This window comes from Camelus ferus, chromosome 7 (genome assembly GCF_009834535.1).
Source record: "Camelus ferus isolate YT-003-E chromosome 7, BCGSAC_Cfer_1.0, whole genome shotgun sequence".
Lineage (NCBI taxonomy): Eukaryota > Metazoa > Chordata > Mammalia > Artiodactyla > Camelidae > Camelus > Camelus ferus.
Window position 1 is genome coordinate 26,376,685 of NC_045702.1, and position 21,378 is coordinate 26,398,062.

Consider the following 21,378-nt stretch of genomic DNA (forward strand, 5'->3'; position numbering starts at 1 on the left):
CACACAAAGATTCAACCCCCTCCCAAATGGGTACTCATTTTATAGATAAAGAAAGAAATTTGAAGAGATTGAGAAACTTGCTCAAAGTCACTCAGCTAGAATGTAGTAGAGTCAAAACTCCATCTTATTATTTTGGAGGCCTTGTTCTTTCTACTACAACGTGCTGCTGCAGAACCTAATTTAAAAGGTCTTTTTTTTTTCCCCCTGACCAAATCCCAGGCCCCTGGCCCTCAAGGTCTACATTTCTCTTTGTGTCCCTTGGATCTTTACATCACAGTTCACAGATCTCTCTGTGGAAGGAGTTGGTCTGTTCTCTGAAGATAAACAAAAACCGCACGGGTGGGTCTCCTGAGGGGTTCTCCCTGCAGTCGGGGCTCTCAGGGGCCGATGGCGGGCTTCCTGGATGCCCCCTGTTTCCACATTCTTTGCTGTCTGGTTTCGTGGGCTGGGCGGACCAGGGGAAAGGACTCCAGGCTGAGTTGGGTGACTGGGCTTCCAGTCAGCAGGTTATCATCTCGGGCAATCAATTTCCATTTTGATCCTCAGTTTTCTCACGTGTCAAATGATCAAAAGCTCTCTTTCAGATCTGAATCTCTTACTGGAGTTCCCATAGGGCCAGAGGGAGGGAAGTGGTACATGTGGTTATGTGTGGTTGGGTACATGTATGTGATGGGCTAGGGGACTGCATTTGCTAGTGAATTTGCACTCCTAGGAGGAGGAAACCTTAGCCACTGGGTTTGTCTACGTGAGAGAGGGGCCCTAGTTCTTAGGGGAGCACAGGCTAGAGTTTTTTTCACCCCTATCTTGTATCTTCAGTGCCACTTTTGCTTCTGGGTTTCAATTAAAATGAATTATTTTACTTGCAGAAATATTTTAAGATGGTTGAGTTTTAAAATATATTATAATCTTCTCAGGTCACATGAAATTTTATTTAGAAGATGAAATAAGAAGTTGCAGATATCTTCTTTATCCTGGAATATGAAAGTGGGGGGCTCCTTCATAATCTAATGTGCATCTTTTAATTTGAAGTGGTTCATTTCTACTATCATTAGTAAGGGTTGTGCTCTCTATTTAGAGTTGAAGAAGAAAGTAAATGATGGGTCAAATCCAAACACGCACACAACTACCCATTTCAAATTGTTTATTTCTTTCCCAGCAAGCAAGAGCCTCATTATTTTTGGCTTTGTAATTGGATAGAGAAGAAAATATGAACTGGCCATTAGAACGTAATCTGGTACTTACTGTGCTCTGCAAGCTTTCTAAATTTCAGGAGACCATTATCTAAAACGTGTTGTAAAGATCATAATATTAATTGTTCCTAAAATGGGAGCTGATATTATACCATCTCATGATCTGAGTCCAGCTTCTTAGAATTTGATTAACGCTGTTCAGTGAAGCAAGATGTGACTCCAAGAAGTTTGCACAGATTACTGAAGCATCTTAGCTCCTTGATCCTGCAATGAGGGTTCTTGAACTTGTTTTCCTAGCAGGAGTAAGGTATTTTGAGCTACATCCTGGAAAGGGGGATTTAGGAGGGAGAGCCAGAGGAGCTATTCATTTCCCTCAAGGAAGCTCTTTTGAGAGACCGAATCTCTGATCTTGGTCATCTCTGACCAGCTGGGCCAGTTGAACCAAGATAAGTAGCTGGCCAGGAATAAATCCCACCTCCTACCCAGGAAAATTGTAGATTATTAGTTGTAGAAGCCAGGGGAGGCTGCTCCTTCTGGTAGTTTTCTCTCAGTCCCTGGGAAACTCAGCAAAAATTCTGCCTGCACAGATACGCCTTGGAGTCGGCCTTTGGCAGCCCATCAGAGGACGAGACTTCTAAGGGCCCTGTTGTAAGAATTTCTGCTACAGATCACAAAGACTTATGTGCTGGAAACTGATACCAGAAGCCCCGCAGCTGGTCTTAACTGCCGTGATGGAACAGAAGACCAGAGGTGACTTTTCACATAACTGGGTCCTCATCCATTCTATTTTAAATTCCACCTGGATGCTACCAGTGTGGAACAGAGCACAGGCTTGTGACCACTGGCTCTCAGGAGGGGGTGGAGAATGGCATCCTGGATGTCCTGCTGTCCTTTGGTGGCCTGAAAAGCCCTACTTGGAGCAGCAGAGGGGACACCAGTGATACAACCAGAAGGAGCAGCAGTTGGAGAAGGATGCTGTCTGGCTCTTCAGATTTTCACAACAGTGAAAGTGATTGTTGTTTGTTTACTTGCCCTAGAAATTAAGACAGAAGAAACCTCATTAAGTGTTAATAGGAAGTGGCTTCTCTCTAGTGGTATTTGTGCTGATTATGGAGTCTTTTCGGAATGAAGGAATAAAAGTAAAACACAATCCTTGACAATTAAGAGTGGTCGCTATTTGTCAAAAAATACATGGAGAAAGTTGAATTTCTCCGCACCCCTTTTCAAAATTTTTTTTCTAAATTCTGTAAGACAAAACAACCCAATTAATGAATTATTACTAATTTTAACAAGCTATCAAGAAAACAACTTCAAAAATCCAGACTTTCATTTTCTTTTAAGTGCTATTTATGGAGAGATCACTAGGATGTCTGGTTTTTTACTAAAATTGAGCAATCTCAAACTTCAAGGGAGCAAATTTAGAGGGAAAAGTCATCTAGAAAGAATTAACTGTGTCTCTTATTCTAACTGCTGGTCTGCATAATTACATTTAATTGTTGTGATACAATAAAAATATTCTGCTGTCAGAAATGTTAGTGGAACAAAACAGACTCACAGACATAGAAAACAAACTTATAGTTACCAAAGGAGGGAGGATAAATTAGGAATTTGGGATTAACAGATACACACCACTGTATGTAAAACAGATAAACAATAAGGACCCACTGTAGAGCACAGGGAACTCTATTGAGTATAATAACCTATAATGAAAAAGAATATGAAAAAGGATATATAAGTATATGTAAAACTGAATCACTATGCTGTATACCAGAAATTAACAAAACATTGTAAATCAACTATACTTCAGTAAAAAAAAAAAAAAAAGTCAAAAATCAGCACAGGCTGCAGCTGATTTTGTATTCAAGCTTGCTGTTCATATGTTTAACCACTGCCTGCCGTCCTCACGACGGGCGGGTAGAGTGCTGAAAGGGGGTTTGTTAAGTCTGGTCAAGCAGCAGTCGCCCGTCTAGGGACTACCCATCTTCACACTTAAATTTGACCTTAATTCTTTTTTTCACTTTCCCGACTGAAACCTGTAATGATTTCTCATTTACTCCTACTTAAGTTTTAAGCCTTTTGGTTGGACTTCTAAAATCCTTCATTCAGGATTTGCCCATCGCTGTCATTTTTGATGCCGTTCCCTCCATTTCCTCACACTCACTCGCCGCAGGCAGCTCAGTTTCTTCCCCCCCTTTTCCACAAGCCAGATCTGCATGTTTCTATTTCAATTTCTTGAGAATCCCTGCCTCCATGCCTAGAATTTTTTCTCCTTTCTTTTCTACTTACCCAAGCCCATCATTTTTAGGTCCCACCACTTCAGGAAGCCTTTCATAGTTAATTATATGAACGTCTCTCTCTCTGTCTAATTTCTACATCATCTGAGGTACCAATCAGAAAATGTTTCATTTAACTTACTTTTGCTTTCTGATGGTTTAACGGGCTTTAATTGCCAGTCACCAATTTGATTATAAATCTCTTCAAACCAAAGAATAGGAGTAATTCTTTTGCAGTCCCCCTGCCAATGCCTAGGACAGGGCTGAGTGAGTAGTAAGGGTCCTGTGTTGTTTGTGTGGTTGTTTTATCAGACAAGGCATCTCTCATGCTAGAATGAATGAAGCAAAAAGTTGAGAGCTGTCAGCATTGACATAATCTACTAATTTGCCACCTTTCAATTGGAAATTCGCCATGACTTGTATCTAGTACGTCGCATTAGTACTTGCCACATGGTTTGCACAATTTCCAAGGGAACCACCAGATGGCTGTGTGCAGAGTGTTCACAGCTTGGGTTTCTGCTAGTACTCAAATCAGTAAATAAACTGGTACCCTTAAATCTTTCTGACAAACCTGTAGCCATGCCATGTGCTCCTTCCAGGTATGTTTGTTGAGCTCTGCTAATAACTCACTCTTACTGGAGTTTCCTCCAGAGAATGCTTTTATTTGAGTAGGCAAGTGCTCAGAGCCCAGGAGATTTACGAGGGTTCAGAGACATAAACACAAGTGGCGTGGAAGGTGTGAGGTGTGTTCCAACGGCAGGGCTCCCACCCTCTGGTACAGATTACTGGAAGGGAGGCATCAACAGAAAAACAGCCGACTTGAGGGCTCTCGAGTTCGCAATCTGATGAAGTCTTCTGGTGCCAGACCAACTTTTGGGGTTGTCACATGGCTTAGTGAAGCAGCTTCCAAAATGGGCTGAAAAACCACGATACTGATATACTGGGCCACATGCCAGAACAGAGCCTGAGTCCAGCCGACTGGGTAAAAGATTCCAGTTGCTACTTTAGCACCAGCATATTGTCTGGAGTCCCCAGGGCACACTCATGAAACCAGCACCAGACAAACACGGTGGAGCCACTTTTTAATGCTGTTTTGGGGAAGAACTAATATTTGCCTCAGAGGTTAACTGAGTTATGGTAGGCTTCGGCTGAAAGGAGTTTCCCTTCAGGAACTGATTTGGCCTTCAGCATATCTTAATCTTACAGTAATTGTTGGCAGTCCAGGGTGGGGTTCAGTGCTGGAATCTTACCCTTGATGCTCCACTCCCCTCCCTGCCCCAGGGGTTCTGATGAATAAAGCATGCACACAGAGAACTGAACCAGTTTGGGCAAAGTATCAGGTTTATTCAGTGGAAGGCTTCCTAGGCGAGCTGGATTATGCAAAGTGAAGTTCTCTATTCCTACCCCGGAACTAAAGACAGCAAAGCTGATCCAAGATACCCACCCAGCCTCATGCTGAGAAGCTGGACCTGAGAGAAGAGGCAGGCATGAGGCCATGGAAGTGGACAGGACAGCTCCCTCTGCCCGAAGATGCCCAGGCTTATGAAAAGGGGGAGGTGGGGCCATCTTGCTTGGGAGGTACCCACGGGTGACAGGGACCAGTGGACTGGCCACTCTTTCTCTGCTGGGGAGGAGTAACCAATGAGGTGGGAAATAGAGTACAGATTTCCTCGCCATAGAAGAAAGAAATGAGACTACAGAAATGTTGAAGGATGCTTTCACCTCCTTGGGTACAGAGAACAAGTTAATCAGTCTGCTACCTACTATAAAACATAGCGTTGCAAGCCCTCAAGATAGGTGGGCAGGCAGATGAAGGACCTTCACGGAACTATAGGCTGGATACCTGTGACACAAATGCTGGGGACTGCAGTCTGAGAAAAGACGAGCCACACAGTGTTAAGTAGCATCAGTGCGGGGAGTGGTTTGTAGAGGGCACAGCCATGCCCCTTGTGGCACTAGCCGCCCGTGCACTTGGAAGCCCTGATAAAACATCTTCGATTGTACACATTAACCCAGAGGAGCACAGAGATGATTTCCCCCGGGTCACAGTGTCTCTAAATAATATCGTCCTCCTCCATTTTTAAAAAATCTTAGAACACATTATTTGGTTTATTTTTCTGCTTGTAGTTTTCTTTGGTAACATTAGAATTAATTCATGGTCCCTTGCACATTGTCATCTCAGGCAAGTGGCCCAGAAGCATGCTGAGTGGTCTACAGTGGTCAATACAAGTTGAGAAATGTAGACATAAAGTCACAAAATAGGTAATCAACAGGCCGCTTAACATCAGGAGGCTAAATTTGAGAAATATCTTGTAATATCAATGTATATGATGTTCATAAAAATGCTGAAGAAATATTTTGATTCATTTCTTATGCGCAATTATTTGTCAATCGGTTGCATCAATTTTCAGACCAGACAAAACGTATTGGTGCTGCTGGTGATTGCAGACAAAGAAATAGGCTATGTTGTTTCAGAATAATTTAAGTTATTTAATAACACTTCTGATTGTGGGTTTTTTTTGTTATTTGCTTACTTTAAAGTTGTGTCTTGACTCGGCATTCAAAAACAAACGAAAGGAGTTGAAAGTTAAAAATATGTTTCATAGCTGGAGAGAACAGAAGAAGCCCTTAGAAGGATTAAGTTCAGGCAACATTGTTTATCTTTCTGACTTAGTTTTATGCAGTAGCTTCTTGGGATCTTTCTGTCTTGGAATCTTTCTGTGCCTCTTTTGATTATATTTAAACTATATTGATCATTCAGTAATATAATCAAAGGGGTATCACAGCGAATCAATGGAACTTTGCAAAACAATTTAAATAAAATGATCCTCCTACTAAAATTCTCACAATATTACAGGTTTTTAAAAAATCACATATATGACATAGTTAAACAGTTCTCTAAGTCTTGTAATGAAAAACAGCATATTCCTGCTTGCCCGCTTGCCATATGCTCCTCCCCAGAAGTAATAACTTCCAGTTCTTTTAGTGGAATTCTTTTGATATTTTGCTCCAACTTGTTAAATATCATACTGCTACTTCTTAATTTTGAAAATTTTAGGCATTATCTGACACTTTCCACTGTGGAAGTTGAGGATTTGCTTTGTTTCACTCTCCCCCCGTCTCTAAGCCCCACACATATGTATTGTGGTAGCCTTTATATTCCCAATACGGATATCTTAAAATTGTGGTTAGATCAACAGTAAGTTTCTATATTATTATGACACATAATGTTATTCATGTTAAGCTGTATAGTAAACTGTGAATATTTTCTTTTTCCTCACTTGCCTTTTCCCCCTATTTGCCTGGTTTCTGTGTGCTTATCACGAATCCAACCCCAAACCTCACCCATTTTCTAAACCTCAGATGAATCAAAAGTTCCATCGATTTTGTCTCTTTGACACAGTGTCTCCTGATGTCCCCTGTCCTGTTCCAGTCTGGAATGGTTGCCTCCACATCTGGTTCCCAGTATCACCTGTGATCTGTGATCATCCCAGAGATCACATGTTTCTTGTGTCTTCATAGAAACCTCGTTTTGTGACTCATACATTTCCCATTTTCAGTTTAGTCCCCTGCTCTAGAGGGGCACATGCTCCTACAGCTTCCGGAGAAAAAGTGGATTTGAGATAAACTTTAAAAGAACTTGCCTATTTAAAACAGCTTTATCCTGTTCTAGTTGTTTGACTAGTATTGAGTGCTAGGTTAGAAATAATTTTATTTCAGAATTTTAAAGACATTTCTCCATTGTTTTCCAGCTTCCATTGTTACTACCAAAACATCAGAATATACTCTAATTCCATATACAGTCTGGAGTATTTTTTTTTTAATTAAAATTTTTTTTTTAATTTTTTTACAGTCTGGAGTATTTAAAAGTCAACTAGCTCTGGGTAAGGTGATCTCAATGGGTCATTTTATTAGTGAATTTTTAATATCAGTATATATATTTTTATTTATTTTTTTATTGAAGTATAGTCAGTTTACAATGTTGTGTCAATTTCTGGTGTACAGCATAATGTTTCAGTCATAAATGTACATACATATATTTCTTTTCGTATTCTTTTTCATTATAGGTTACTGTAGGATATTGAATATAGTTACCTGTGCTATACAGAAGAAACTTGTTGTTTATCTGTTTCATATATAGTAGTTAATATCTGCAAATCTCCAACTCCTAATTTATCCCTTCTCATCCCTCTTCTCCCTTGGTAGCCATAAGTTTGTTTTCTACGTCTGTAAGCCTGTTTCTGCTTTGTAAATCAGTATATTTATGTCTTATCCCTTAGACTAGTGAGGTTCCCCAAAGAAGATGATTTCAGTCTCCTGTTTTGATGATACTGGCCAATGGTTTTCAGTCTAGCAGAGGAGGGGACACGCGAGGTCTAAGCATTCACTGTCTAAATATTGTGGGGTTTTGTTTGTTTGTTTTAGTTTGACCAGCCTTGTACAGAAAATCTAATATATTCCTCACTGAAATATCTTGATAACTTAAAGGGTTAAGTTTCTACACCGTGAATACTTGAATCAAAGTAAAGGACAACTTTTATTACTGGGAAATGTCAGAAATACAATTAACAAGTGAGTGACAGGGGTTAGATTTATTTCTAAAACAAGAAAACTCCCATGATTCTAAAGTCTCGGATAAGAAAAGGATTAGTCCTTTTCAAAAGGCAGTTTTGAAAGTACCACTAATCAGATTAGTTCGTATGAAATGAGACATTTTCTTTTTGTGACGACAGTTAGCCTCTCTCTGATTAAGAGCAGCATCTTCGTACTTTGTCAGCAGTGCAGTTACCTAGTGGCTATAAAACCAAACACACATCTGGGTAATTGAAAATTTTAGCTTTCAACTGGAGACTGTGATCCATTGTTGCCTGTTTGTGGCATGGCTTCTGAGTTCCATTTGCTGAATTTGTGGTTTAAATTCAAGACATTTTGGCTTGACTGATAATCATGACACCAAATGACATCTGCTACCATTTCTTAAGGTTTCTAAACCCCCTATTTCTATCTCCCCTGAATTTCTCTCACTCCCATTCCTTCCCTCCTTCCCTTTCCTTATTCTTCTCGTGTTCTGTTGCTTCCTCTTTTTGGTTTTCTTTTCTTCTTTCCTCCTTGTAACCTGATGGCCAAAGCTGGCTTGCCTTCCCAACTCGTGTGGTAGCCAGGAAGAAAAAAAACAAAAAACTAAAAAACAAAAAACTGATCTTTCTGGAACTGTAAGAATTGGTGGTTTAAGTGTTTGAATCCTGTTCCCCCAAGAAAACGTTTGCCAGCAGTCGTCTTTCAGTACAACACAGGAATAAACACTGTGAAGTTGAACACACTCTGTTTGGGTTACCCATTATGCTTTGTATTTGCACAGAGGGGCAGAAGGAGCGAAGTTTTTATAGTTTACCCTCAGGCCACTAAACTACCTTACCTCTCTGGAGGCCAAAGACAATGGGCATACTTCGTCAAATTTTGAAAATCCTATAAAGTCCTTTAAACCATGGAATTTCACTACCGTGTTCTTTAATCTGCCTTGCTTACCAGTGACCATTCATGTCTTAGAAGCTTGATGAACATACGTTCTTATGTAAATGATCGAGTTAGTTTGGAAGCTCTAGTGGGAGGAGACCAGTGTTGTCAGACCCTTGACTAACTCGTTTTCTCTCTGAAAAATGCACCTTCATAGGAGCCATGAGACTGGATAAAACACTCCGGATACTCAGCCCAACAGAGCAGCCAGGCTGGTCCTGGGAAACCTTGAGCTAGTTGGCATCACAGCCAGATTGTACTGATATTCAATTCCTCTAAGCAATAAAGGATGAACATAAACTTTTTATTTCCATCAACAGTTAAGCAGATGAGTGACTGTCTCCATTTTTAACAACGTTTTACATCTTTGGCAACCGTCTAAATGGCCTACTTTTAGATGCATTGGGCTCCCACTTAAAAGTACAGTGCAAAAAAAAAAAAGCACAGTCTTTCGTTGCTTTGGGCAGCGGAAACTAGCAAGTGAAAAGCTAGAAGAGGAAGAAATGTGGTTCTTGTTAGGTCTTCTGACTAAGCTGAATTGATAAAATGCCAAACAACAGTAGGTAATGGGAGTAGCCCGGTCAGGACATCTCTGAAATCTTCACCTCTCCAGGTGACTCATTTGAATTTCGTTAGCAGTTCTGCAGAGATGCTATGTTCCAAGCCCATTGCTCAAGGATAAATGATTTTAAATTTCAGCTTTTAGGAGTGAGCTTGGCACACAGCATGGCACTTGGTCACAATGGCCCATTGACAACCAATGCCCCTTGATCCTTGGGCTCCCCTTTCTCTCTGAGAACTCTTCTTTGCAACAAGGTTCCCTTCAAAATTATTCCCCAATACTTAGTGCATTGAGTTTAGCCAGCTAGTAGGAGAAAAATAATGTGATTAAATTCACTCATATTTGAAATGTATCACAGCCCCAACCTCCCAAGGATATCTTAAGAGACCCTGACGGTTAATGCAAGTGGTTTCACTAATTGAAAAACTTTCCAAACAGAAGAATCTAGTAAAATAAGGAATTGTGGACACAGTGGGGAGCCATCTGGTAACAAAGCAGAAAAGCTTTCCTTTTGCCCTAAATTCCAGTCACAACTTGGTGCAAAAGTAGAAGTATCACTCACAGTCCTCATTACAGCTCCCAGATTCATATTTAAAAGGTAGACATAATGCCCCTTGCAGAATTAAATTGCCAAAAAATGTATCTGCCATTTTGTTTTAGAAAAAAATATGCAGGCAAATTTTTTAGTTAATTCAGTGTTACAACAAATTATGGAATCGGTGAGTGTAAAAGATGCAAGTACCTATTTGAAACTCACCAGAAACAGATGTCTACCTATGCTTTTCCCTCTACCCACAGCGCTTTCTGTTCCATAATTAAATTCAGTTGCATTGTTAATGTACTGTTGACATTAACTTGTATCTCATATACACAAGACTGGGAATACACATATGTTAACTTGAAACAGCTGTTTGCAAAATTACTACAATATGGCCAATACTTCTTTTAACCATTATGTCCTTCCATTCAAACATGATTTGCATCTGTAAGCACTTATTATGTATAAAATTAAAGGAAGATTTATGACAGAAAAATGATAAGTTTGGGTTCTGTATTAATATTGCATTTGACAACAGTACGGTAGAAAAGGAAAGTTAATAGAAGTCTTTCTACAGATCAGAAGCCGTGCCCCACGGGTGTGCATGCCTGAAGGGCAGGGCCTGAGCGGGCATCTTCCCAACCACTGCAGCATCCGGTGAGCGGACGGCTCTGGAGGGGGCCATCACTACAGCTTCCCTCCTGTCTCCTCTGTTCTTCAGAGCGGCAGAATCTTTAAGATAAGTTATGTGGTGCTCCTCACTTTCTCCAGCAGCCCCATTTCTGGATAGCTGATATCTGAAATTCCACAAAAATTTCTGACTTTGTCCTCTCGTAAAACGTCAGTACCCTTGTGAGGGCTTGAGGCAAGGGCCTGATTGTTCATTAGCCCTGGGCGTGACTACATCAGACTTTTTCCAGTTTTATTTTTTTAATTTTATTTTTATTATTTATTTATTTTTAATTGAAATGTAGTTGATTTACAATGTTGTGTAGTGTCAGTTTCTGGTGTACAGCATAGTGATTCAGTTATGCATACATATATTCTGTATCATAGCCTTTTTCATTACAGGTTATTACAAGATATTGAATGTGGTTTCCTGTTCTATGCACTAGGACCTTGTTGTCTGTCTATTTTATATACAGTAGTTTGTATCTGCTAATCCCAAACTCCTAATTTATCCCTCCCCCCATTTCCCCTTTGTTAACCATAAATTTGTTTTCTGTGTCTGTCAGTCTGCTTCTGTTTTATAAATAAATTCACTTGTATCATTTTTGAGATTTCATGTATATCATACGGTATTTTCTTCCTCTTATCTGACTTACTTCACTTAGTATGATAATCTCTAGGTCCATCCATGTTGCTGCAGATGGCATTATTTCATTCTCTTTTATGGCTGAGTAGTGTTCCACTGTATAAATATACCACAATGTCTTTATCCAGTCGTCTGTCGACGGACACTTAGGCTGCTTCCATGTCTTGGCTATTGTAAGCAGTTGCTGCTATGAATATTGGGGTGCATGTATATTTTTGAATTAGAATTTTCTTTGGATATATGCCCAAGATGGGATTGCTGGGTCGTATGGTAACTATTCTTAGTTTTTAAAGGAATTTCCATACTGTTTTCCATAGTGATTGAACCAGATTACATTCTTCCCACCAATAGCGTAGGAGTATTCCCTTTTCTCCACACCCTTCTCCCTCGTCTATCACTTATGGAGACCTTTTCCAGTTTTGATAGGGGCAGGGCAGACGGAGCATCAGCAACTGCTGAGATGAGCAACAGGGGCTTCAGCGAAGAGGAGGCCAGGAGCACCTTAGAACTGCAGGGACTGCCAGCCTTAAGGCATGGCACCCTGTGTCAGGAGCTCCGCGAGCGCCCAGCAACCTCCCCAGAGCCCAGGCAAGCAGCTTCCATATATGGCTCACACCTCCCCCCACTACCTTTTTCATGCCCCACTTCAGTCCAAGGGACCCAATGGAAACAAACAATTGGCACTTGCTAAAGAGGGTTTTAGGAAGCGATAATGCTGTTTCTAACAGAATGCTCTGTGTCAAAGTCTTGGACGAGTTGTCTCTTGAGCCCAATTTCTAACTCCAGAAAACGCTAAAGTTTGTTAGAGCACTGGTTTTTTTTTTTTTTTTCATGTTATAGGAATTCATTGAGTGTCTTTTCTGTGCTAGGCAAGTTCTTTCTAAACTGAGAATGCGAAGATTAAGATACTAAATGAAAAAAGCCAGCTGCAAAAGACCACGTGTTGTCTGACTCCATTTATAGGAAATGTTCAGGGCGAGTTCATCTGTAGAAACAGAAAGCAGACCAGTGGCTGCCTGAGGCTGGTGGACTGGAGAAGGGGAAGGATGAACAGTGACTGCTATGTTTCTTTTTGGAGTGACAAAAATGTCCTCAAGTAGACTATCACCAGTAACATGGGTAAATATACTGAAAACCTAGGCTGAGAGGAAGAGGGCCAACAAAGGAGCAGGAGAGAAAAACATTTGCTGCGCTCCTGCTCCGTGTTAGGTCCTGTACCGGAGAAACACAAGGAAGACGCAGTCCTAAACCAGGAGGGTCTCCGGGCGGTGGGGGGATACAGACAGGGGACGATAGGTAATCGTGATCTATTGTGGTAGAGCATCGACAGAGTTGGACACAGGGACTGCGCAAGTAAGAAAAAGGGGAAATAATTCCAGTCGAGCGGGTGAAGGCTGAGTAAAAACTGGGGGGAGGCAGTTAACCTTTGAATTTCATGAGCTGTAGAACTGTGATCTTGCCAGCCTTCCAACCAACGGGGCCCTGGCCACGGCTTAACAGGATTCAGCCAGGCGGCTGCCGCCTCCTCACTCCTCGTCCGCATCAGCCATGGCCAGTGCGGAAGCCCTGGGAAATCGGAGCCCCCCGGGAAAGCTGCAAAGTGGGGTGGAGGGTGGGGAGCGGAGGGTGAAGAGGCAGGGCACGCGGAGGAATCCCTACTCAGAGTAATTCCCACCACGGGGCCCTAGTCATCCCTTTTTATTTTCAACAAGGCACAGAACGGCTCAGTCCTCTTTCTTTTTCCAAGTTCTCGTTGCCATTCGAGTGGTGGGAGCCCTCCTGACTTTGCCGTCCCACCTTTCCTAGCATCTTCTCATTCTGATGGTGTCTGCCTTTCGGTCGCTTATCACCTCCCGAGAGAAGCATCTGCCAGACCCCTCCTCTCGCACCTGCTCCCGGCTCCGCTTGGCAGAAGGCCTCCAACCGCATTCCCCACATGTCCAGACCAGCACCTGGCTGAGCCTCCAGAGATGGAGAGCCTGCTATTCTAAAGGTTTTACATGGGGCCGCAAATCAAAAATAAGACGAATGTTCTAAAGAAACGAAAACAATATATTGAAGATGATTTGGTCCTTGTCGATTATATATTTTGTTATGCGTACACGTGCACAAAGACATATATTGACACACATATGTGTGGATGCAGATTTTTGTCAGCATGAATTTTTAAAATTATCCAGAAGTCCTTTTCTGAATCCCTTATTTGACACCCGCACTCTGCCCAGACCCAAACCAGAGAAGGCTCGCTTTTGGCCTCCCAGTTTGTGCTTTCGTGTCTGCATGAAAAGTCAGCACTCGGTGGTGAAGGGAAGGCGTTTATTCTTACTGTAATTGATAACAGTTTACTGAAGGTGATGCTCGGGGGCCTTCCGGTGGATGAGAAATCGACTTCCAGCAACTCGGTACTTCAAAGACTTATGATGGCACCAGTCAACAGAAAAGCACCACTCAGGCCAATCACTCACTTGAGACTGCCTGTTCTTCTGGGAAATAGAAGCTTGAGATACAATGTCTGTATCAGCCTCATCTCAGAATCCATAAGTAATTTATAGAAGACATCAATTTATTTATAAGGTAGGTGGCCAAGAGAGTTCCGGGTGTTTACCAGTAACATGGTCCTGGAAACTCCATCCTATTGAAATGACTCCTGTTCTTGGCAGGAATAACTTGTGCTAGGGTTGTATCCACACCCTTTTAAAAACATACCGCTGGTTTTGCCAAACTAATGTGAACACTGAAATGCGGACTCTTTAGAGACGAGTATGAACAGAGACCAGGTTTTCCCCGGGGGTAAGCACATGTGGTCGAAACTGGTGAACCCAAATCTGTGTCGTTTGATGACTAAACTCGTTTTAGGCTACGAAGGCATTGTTTCAATTTCCCTCTGTGTGCTTCTTAATTCAGACCAAATTTTATCTTATAAGTTGAAGAAGTAGCTCCAAATAATTTCATGCCCTGCCAATGACATGGGCACCGATTTTTAACCAAAAGCTCATAAACTCTTTTTACGATACTGTAAAACTGGAGCGCTCATGCCCATTAAAACATAAGCTTCGTGTTACATGTAATTAAGACAAAGAGGAGAAAGTTAAAAATGTAAGTTTTAAAATGTATCTTGTATTACATATTAAGTGCACGTGGAAAATACTTCATATGTTCCATTTCAAAGGCAAAGGTAAGGACAAGCAGGAGGGCGAATGATCCCATGGGTGCAAACAAAATGAAGTGAAAAACAGGTTGTTATTTCAAGTTCTCCAGAGGATATGCTATATTGGTGGTTAGAGGTCATTTGCTCTTCTTCCTGATTATAAATAAGAAGGTACCATTAAAAGCACATTCAGCTGCTATTTAGTTAATCTAAGTTATAATTTTTGGTCCAATAAAGTTTGAAAATTATTATTTTTTTTCCCCCAGGGATGAGCGCCTCCAAAATGACTTGTATGTTAAGAAGAGGTTTGAGGAGATGTCCAGAATCTGTCAAACGCTGCTGGAGAGGGTATTCATGATTTTTATCCATCCCAGAACCCAGTGCAGGGAAGAGGCTGTCTCCTGGAGTGAAGGCCAATGTGTAGCCCCCCTTCCATCCTGTTCTGGTCGTGATGGGTCTAGTGGAAGAAACTACACCATGCTGGCTTCAGTGTAGGCATTTGGTACCATCCTCCCACCTCCGTATATTTACTGCAAAGGGACATCAGGAATTCTGAATCTCAAACCCTCAGCTACTGATGTACAGGGGACCCAACAACCTCTCATAGCTAAGTGGAGGTTAGTGGATATATGATTGAGTGTATTTCACAACATGTGCCCATTTTATTTTAATGTTCTGAAAAAAATTTTTCTAATATTCAACTTCATAATTTAATTTTAAAAGCATATAAATTCTGGATCAAATAAAAAATTAAATTGTAGACTGTAAAGGAAATTAAGATGTCGACCTTGATCCCATCTATTGAGATTTTAATCCATAGATTTTCAACAGATTTTATTATTTTTAAGAAATGGAAGTACAATTGAAAATATATGTATAAATAAATCACATACCATCACCATTAAATCGTTTAGGCTAGTACTACAAGCTGCATCAAATTGATGTATTTCACCAGCCAACCATAAAAGAAGAAAAATCACTCCGAAGTTGAGAATTGGTTGCATACATTTTATGCTTATGACACCATGTTACTTCTGAATTCTGATTAATTGTAATTGCTTTTTTTAAAAAAAAATCTAAACATTCTAACGAATTTTATTGGAATTACTTTTCCGTGTAATAAAAAATAATACGATGCTGCACATGAATTTCCCAAGAAAATAACTTGGTTAGATATATTGAATGTCTCCTCACAACCTAATCTAAAATGCAATTCTTCCCGCTGGATGTATTACACAAAGAGTTCGAAAAAAGGCTTTAAAAAACTAAATGAAAACAGTTCTTTGCAGAAAGGGCTATGGACTTGGGAGAAAATGCCAGTCAGCATAAATCAAATTCAAAACCTCATCTACCTAAATATGACGACCCTATAGGAACCCTTTTACCGTGTTTTCTCTAAAAGTGGCTGCTTTAATTTTGTTCTTACCATTAGTTGGGTTTAAGTCATTATCTTCATTTACGTTGCAGACAGACTTACGCATTGTAAATACTCCTGATGAGCTTTAAGAATTAGTATTTTTGTTGTGTCCTGAGTGCGTTAAAGCATAGTGGCCTGACATTTAATAGCGCTGTAAGACAAATTCTTTATATTTCAACGAATGGAAAGAAAACAAATGGAGCATGATTTTAGGAGGAGATTGCATGATCTGTCTCAGGGAAAAAAAAAAGAGTTCTACTGAACCATAAAAGAAATATGGAAGTTGATAATAGCAGTTACCGCAGCAATAAAAACATGATAAAAGGCTCTTTGACAGTATGAAAACTTGGAAGCTGTGCCAAATACAAAATCGAGTTTGTAGGGACTGGCAGTATCCTGCTGTCTTTAACAGGTCTTTGGGGTTTCTGACAACTTCTGGTTCATCTCCTTAGGTTGAAGTCATCAATCAAAATGCCTTTGTTTCCAAGAGCATCAAAATTTGAACTTTAAATGCATAGTTTAAAAAAAAAATAACAACTCCAGCAGCTTTGACAGAGCAGTCACTCATTGATGCAGTCATCATGGCAGAACCTGCGGCAGTGTAGTATCATTTTGTACTTAGACACATGTTTTTGAAGTTATCAGCCCATATGAGCTTACTCAAAGTTATGTTTGCTCATTTTAAATACAGTAATCCTAGCCACTGATTTTGTTGACATGTTTTGACTTTTTCTTTTCATAAGATGAAAATGCACAGAGGAAAATTTTAGATACTGGCATTCTTTTGGTATTTGCTCAAATTAAGGGGCCCATAAGATAATATTTAATAAGATCCTAACCCTGATCATCTCTCTAGGCTCTTAACCTTATTACTTATTAGACACCAGCCACCCCCGTTCGCCCCCTTCCCACCACACCAAAGCATTACGGCTTTGAATTAACTTTTACTGAGAAACAAAATTTTTAACCAGTTTCTGTATTTTTTTCTTGGAGTCCTTCAGTGAAATGGAACTAAAAGAAGAAACTTCAGATACGGAACAGCATTATTTTTTTCCCCATAAACATTACCAGAATTATTTCCATCTCAAAAATCAGTGATTTCTTTCAACGCTTTCTAAGTTGGAATCACTGTTGTAGTACACTGTGTCTTTAAATGCGTACACCCACCCACACCCACACTCACACCCACAATGTCAACAGTGACGCTTGAGAATGCTTATGCAGTTATTCTTGACTTGTAATATTATAAATAGTTTAGTTTAGATTGGATACTGATCAGTTCTTACCCAAAATAATACACTTCCTTTAACATCTAAAAATATTTTAAAATGCCTGCTCTATTTTTTTCCCCACTCAAATTAGGAACTTTTAAAGCATGTACAAATACACGTGCAAATACACACACACACCTTTTTCCCCAGCGTAACATAAAATGTAGTTTTTTCCATTAAGGAGTAACTAAAGTGATTCCTAGCATTCCAGTGCCTTGTCTAAACAAACAAACAAACAAACACCAAAATCAACAACAACAACAACAAACCTCATCACTACACTTACATTTAAAAGCTTAGGTGTTGGTATCGTAGGAAGTTCATCTGACCAAAATCTAGAGAGGGTCAGGGTTGGAAGGAACTATATGGCTACCTTATTAAAACCACACTTTAGTAGTTGAATCCACAGGATAATATCCCTGCCAGGTGATCATTGTTTGTATGGTATATACCTCCAGTAAAAAGGAAAATAAAATACACTCTCTGAACACAGACTATTACCAGGAAGACATTTATTAACAGTATTATTACAGTTGTTTCTAAAACCCATTATTATTTCAATGGCAAAGAGGTAAATGCCAGGTTAACCTCTCAGTCAGAAGGGCATTACGTTAGGTTGACAGGAAGTTACAAGCAACATCCACTGACTATAATTCTGTTCTGGAGTATGTGATATTCTAACACGATGGATAAGCTACATAAATTGGAAAACTTTTATATCATTAAAAAAAATCACTGAAAACTTAAAAATGATGCTTGCATATAGCTGCAGATATTAGAAAAATCCTTCATTTTAAAAGTTAATTCTGTACCATTCTTTAAAAAAATTGTCAGATTCAGGTATGAATTGTTTATATCAAGTCATACTTGTGTGCTTAGATATAATTTAAGACAGTTAAATATAAATTCATGTTTACTTTCATATAAAATATGTATAAAAATAGAGATTTAAAGGAGGTGGATGTTCATACTAAGGAACTGATCAATCAAAATAGTTTTATTTTTTTGTATGGTAATGAAATTGAGGTATTTGTACATTTGGTAATTTCAGTCAAGTATTAAATTAACCCTCAGCTTTTTTTCCCCCCAAAGAAAAATAATCCTTTAAAAGACATTGTAACTGTAATATGTTATCTCACAACAGAGCAATTGTACAACAAAGAACTTAAAGAAGAGAAAGTTCTCAATACCAAGATTAGGTATGTTTTATATGTATACCACAGGTTTGTAAAAAATAATTTTATGTCTATTCTAAAATTTGGATTACAGTTGCTCAGGAAAATCAAAATATAGTTACTAGTAACATAGTAGTATTGTGGACATATACAAATGCTTCATGGAAATAAATGCCTATGCACTTGAGAATGCTTAATCCTTTGCAAAATATTTACATAAAATATAATTGCAATCTTAAATTATATAGGGCTCTAACTGCAAACAAAAGCTTTCTTAAGTATTATCATCAATGAAACATAAGAAAATAACCCACAAGGAACTATTTTGTTTCTCACTTGAAAATTACATAACTAACCAACTTAGACTACATTTACCCATCCAAGTTCACAGACAGGCTAGGAGGGAATGTTTATGAAAAGTACAGAGTGCAAAGTTTTAAATATATTGGTGTTTTAACTATAAAATATTACATTTCCTATCTCTCTCGTAGAATCTCTTAGAATCCCCTGGAGGAGCATTCCTGTCCTTTTCCTTTCAGTTACAAGATTTTAAAAGGACAGGAAGAAACAGTTTTCATAATCAGATTCACAAAGCCTAAACCGCAATAAATGCTGTGTCTTCTCCTGGCAAAGGGCATAAGCGAGATCCCTACCTGCAGGTGGAATGTAATTACTTTTCCCCCTTTTCCATATATTAAGGTACCGATAAAGATGATAACACATACTCAAGAGCATTATCTTATTTTCCCCACACGATTTAAATGTCTATTTGTCTCTGTTATCACAATGCACTAGCCGGCCCTCAGAGGTTCTAGTTTATGGTTAGACTTCAAGTCACCTTCTTTTAGCTCTTTCTTTCATCTTGAAACCAACTTATTTCCAAGTGCACATCCTGACTTTATAAAGCTGTAGGGGAAAAAAAAGTGTTATTACTTTTTCAGCTAAGCGTGCCTTGGTGCACATGTGTGTGCCAGGGTGCCTGAGCGTGAGCAGTGGAACCAAAACCCACGTGATGTACAGGATTTGGTTCCTAGACCATCATCCAGATGCGTGGCTTATCTCCAATTCCAGATTCAGTCCTTCTGCAGAGTCTACACGGTTCTTTCACTCGCACACATCCTGCTGAGAAGAATTTCAGAGCAAACCTGATTAACTGGACCTCTGACATGATACGGTGATTGAAAATTTGTCACAGAATCTTGTTGTCTTTGCTGTAGTTTGCTTTGATTGCTGAAGTACCTTCCCACAACATGATTTCTTGATCGTTTCATTTTAATGAAGTGATATTCTTTGGATATCTTTGATTTCACTACCTGCAAATAAAGAGAAAAAAAAAACAGTGAGGCAAAATCAAAGACATTCGAGTCCTGCCTAGAGCAGGACAACTAACTCACAAACTTGAACAGTATCTCTTGACACAGATACAACTGATATAACCAAGATCCAGAGCAACTTATCTTTCAAAAAGGACCAAGACTGAAGATAGAATTTCTGCCATTTTCTTACCTCAGGGCAGCTGTCTCTAATGCAACTAAGGAGTAGTCTCAGATGGTTTCTCCATCACACTGCTGTGTGTGTGTGTGTGTGTGTGTGTATGTGTGTGTGTGTGTATATGTGTGTGTGTGTATTTAGGCTAGATGCTAACATACAGAGAAGACACTCGTGTCTTTACTGAGCCACTGATTCAAGCACAGTACTCTACACCTGTCATGGCATCCTTTTATAGAATGATAACTAAAACTATTTTCAGAGAAAAGAGAAAATATTTTTCCATTGCACACCCATAAGCTGACACTGTTACAGACAGTGGATTCATTTCTCTGGGCACTTAGTTATGGAACCTGAAGGAACAGCCTGTGATCTATTGTGCTAATAACCTGATAAATGTTTGTACATATGGAGATATATTTTTAACTTAAAAATTGTTTTAAATAGGCAGTATGAACATTTATAAAACATGAAAGAGTATGTAATGAAACGTTTCCTTCCCATCTCTGCTCTCCACAACCAGTCAGTCAGTTCCTTCCCCGGAGGCAACGTATGTTACAATCTCCGTGGGATTCTATTCACAGATATTTTATGAATATCAACACATACACATACAAAGAGGCCGTATTTATTGTCTATTTGTACAGTATATAAAAAGTTGATCTGGAAATCCTGTAACTGTCAGTTTTAATCACTGGGTTAATATGACTCAAGCTGTTAACAACAATGGTCAGCAACACAAGGTGGGGACCATAAAGGAGACAGAGGAAGGGTTGATAAGTAAGGAAAAGAGGGTGTGTTTACAAACGAATAGCAAATCTTTAATTCCATCATATTAATGCAGTCCTAAGACATTGTTTTCAGTCAATATGGAAATATTAACCATTTATGTATTATTGATGACTATTGAAAGCAACACCAGCTCATGTTAATTTTTTTATTCTTTTCAGGGCTATATAGTGACTTAGGTACATAGTTCTTGGTCCCGTTGAAAAGAAGGCAATGAAAACTGTTCCAACAATGCAGACTATTTGACCAAAGTAGCCCGATATCTATTTTGAAGGTAAGTATTTTTAGTCATGTTGCAAGTGAGCATGAACCATTTTCGAAGAGTTATTTGAAGAGAAATCCTGTAAAGATCTACACCAAAAGGTGAACAGCAGTGATCTTTGGGGGGAGGAATCAGAGGCAATTTAAAATGTATTCCTTATAACTTTTTGGTCTTGACTTTTAAATTCTACTACAATGAAAGTGCATTACTTTATAATGATTAAAACATTGAAGCTATTCCCATTTTGAAGAAAAATATAATAGTCATAAGTTTTAAAGCCAATTATACTGTGCTAACCCCAAAGAAATGAACTGTTTTTCTGTAACTATGGGAGGTTTGGCTTTTCATGATCAGGCCCTCAGATGAAGTGACTCTTAAGAATTCCAGTGAAATCAGCGGGTTGTGGTAGGGAATCCCTACGGACCATAATTTACAG

The 21,378-nt window shown here is 39.4% G+C and overlaps 1 protein-coding gene and 1 long non-coding RNA gene across 5 annotated transcripts in view; one reads left to right on the forward strand and one right to left on the reverse strand.

The window, feature by feature from the left end:
- The window catches only part of LOC116664862, an 18,140-nt gene extending 2,540 nt beyond the window's left edge, over positions 1-15,600 (forward strand). Inside the window, exons 2-3 of the long non-coding RNA XR_004321356.1 lie at positions 13,734-13,966; positions 14,807-15,600. This is a non-coding gene — a long non-coding RNA (uncharacterized LOC116664862). The remainder of the gene's footprint in view (positions 1-13,733; positions 13,967-14,806) is intronic.
- Positions 15,601-17,723: 2,123 nt separating this feature from the next.
- Positions 17,724-21,378, reverse strand: part of CPED1 (cadherin like and PC-esterase domain containing 1) — a 250,413-nt gene continuing 246,758 nt past the window's right edge. For 3 of the 4 annotated variants that reach the window (XM_032483607.1, XM_006192689.3, XM_032483608.1), the window contains one exon: positions 17,724-19,716. In XM_032483607.1, coding sequence (XP_032339498.1) covers positions 19,495-19,716 — 222 coding nt within the window. In that variant the 3' untranslated portion in view covers positions 17,724-19,494. The remainder of the gene's footprint in view (positions 19,717-21,378) is intronic. The other variant, XR_001367138.2, reaches the window with a different exon arrangement.